Raw genomic sequence first — 2,188 nt, 5'->3', positions numbered from 1 at the left:
ATATATTGGATTTAACTAAACCCAAAGATACAGGTAATACCGAGTAAGTGCTGTATACGGACTAGTTATGCCAGAGTCGTTGTATGAACAGGATTGGGGATTATAAGTCGTGTATTAGCGTGTGTATGCATAAATATATAAAAGGAACATTGCTCTCTTTATCCTTTTATATATTTATGCATATATATATATATATATATATATATCACCCTTATAGAAACAGCAGATAAAATATAAATTTCTCTTAGGTGACTCCCTACAAAATGGGAACCGTGAAACTTCCTTACCTTATTTACAATTACAATTTTTTTATTGATTGCTATTGAACAATACATTGAAGCATGAAGAAGAAAATAACTTTTTAAAAAATCAGTGGTTATAATCGGAACGCTTTTGATAAGTCTGCTCAATCGGATCTGACATCGAAGGAAGGGATCTAAACAAGCAATAACAACAACGACAACAACAACAAAAGGCTGTGTTTACATTTCATGTTTTCTATGTAATTCATTAGTCAATGCAAACCAACCATCTTCCCGCTCTAAACGATTTGTCATGTTATGTCATGTCACACTTTACGTGCTCGTGTGACAAACGCAGCGAGAAAAAATCTCGTTAAATTAATAAACAATAATCAAATGAAATATGTTAATTAAATGAAAAGCGGAAAGCGGATAGAAATGATAACGATCGTTGTTATTAATATTATTATTTTTTTTTTTTTTTGCTATTACATTATTGTTGTTACACATATGGTATTTAAAAAAAGGCATTGACTAAAAATTAGGTTCACTAATGACGGTGATAATGAAGAAAAAAAGTCAGTGTCAGACAGACTGATAGACAAACAGATAGTCAGATAGATAGATAGATAGATAGATACATACATACATACATACATACATACATACATACATACATACATGCATACATACATACATACATGCATACATACATACATACATACATACATACATACATACATACATACATACATACATACATACATACATACATAGCTAATCAAGCTAATGGATAGACAATCATACTGAAAATTAGTTATTTAGATATAGCTAGACAGACAGATAGATTGATAGGTACGTAGACAGATGAATAGACAATGGATAGGTAAATGGGTAAGATAGATAAATAGATGGAGAGTGGGGAGGAATGATAGGAATAGGATAGAAAGATAGTAAGTAGATAGATGACAGATAGACTTGGCAAGCAAAATACTAATATAACATACATATATTCACACAAACAGCCCAACATCACATTCCATAGATACATGCATAATATATAGAGATAGGTAACTAGAAAGGTAAGCAGCCAGATACATTGGTGCACAATTAAATACTTAGGTAAATTGCTTGACAAAATAAAAGGATTGAAGGGTAGATAGATAGATAGACAGATAGATAGGTAGACAGATAGATAGATAGATAGATAGATAGATAGATAGATAGATAGATAGATAGATAGATAGATAGATAGATAGATAGATAAACAGATAGATAGATTGACAGATAGATAGCTAGATAGATAGATAGAAAGATAGATAGATAGAAGAACTGGTGGATAATTAGATAGAGAGAGAAACAAAGAGAAGCAGAGAAGTTGGTTTTCCTAACAGAAAATTCAAAATAATGTAGAATTTGTTTTACCATACGATGTTGGTGGCTATTGAACAACATAGCAGCATCAATGAAATTCATTGAGTTTCTATTCTCCATTCAGATGTTTAGTTTCTATACAGCTGACATTTAAAGCCCAACTAAAAGACGGCGAAAACAACGGCAGCAACACCTACACCAATGATAACTACAATAACACTGTAGTAGCAGTTTTACCACCACCATCAGCAGTAGAAGCAGATAGATATACAGAAAAGGAATCAATTTACTTTATGCATGTATTTGTACATGTGTGTATATGCGTGTACACACACACGCACACTCACGCACACACACACACACACACACACACGTATGTATGCATGCATGTAAGTATGATAGATATTTAAATAAATATATATGTATATGTGTGTAACATAAATTTGTGTCTATGGTTATACATAAATGCCTACACCAATTTACATATACTTGTGAACTGATACAATTGGCATATATGTATATGTATATGTTCATATATATATATATATGTATATATATATATATATATATAT

General features: G+C 31.1%; 1 protein-coding gene across 4 annotated transcripts in view; it reads right to left on the bottom strand.

The window, feature by feature from the left end:
- Window positions 1-1,888, bottom strand: part of LOC106868886 (uncharacterized) — a 113,406-nt gene extending 111,518 nt beyond the window's left edge. For 3 of the 4 annotated variants that reach the window (XR_001409349.2, XM_014914340.2, XM_052973596.1), the window contains exon 1: window positions 1,668-1,888. Coding sequence is in view for 3 of the 4 variants with exons in the window: in XM_014914340.2 (XP_014769826.1) it covers window positions 1,668-1,736 (69 nt within the window). In the remaining variant the exon portion in view is untranslated. The remainder of the gene's footprint in view (window positions 1-1,667) is intronic. The other variant, XM_052973591.1, reaches the window with a different exon arrangement.
- Between the last annotated feature and the right edge of the window lie 300 nt (window positions 1,889-2,188).

Source organism: Octopus bimaculoides, chromosome 16 (assembly GCF_001194135.2).
Source record: "Octopus bimaculoides isolate UCB-OBI-ISO-001 chromosome 16, ASM119413v2, whole genome shotgun sequence".
Lineage (NCBI taxonomy): Eukaryota > Metazoa > Mollusca > Cephalopoda > Octopoda > Octopodidae > Octopus > Octopus bimaculoides.
This window is presented reverse-complemented; position numbering and strand designations above follow the sequence as displayed.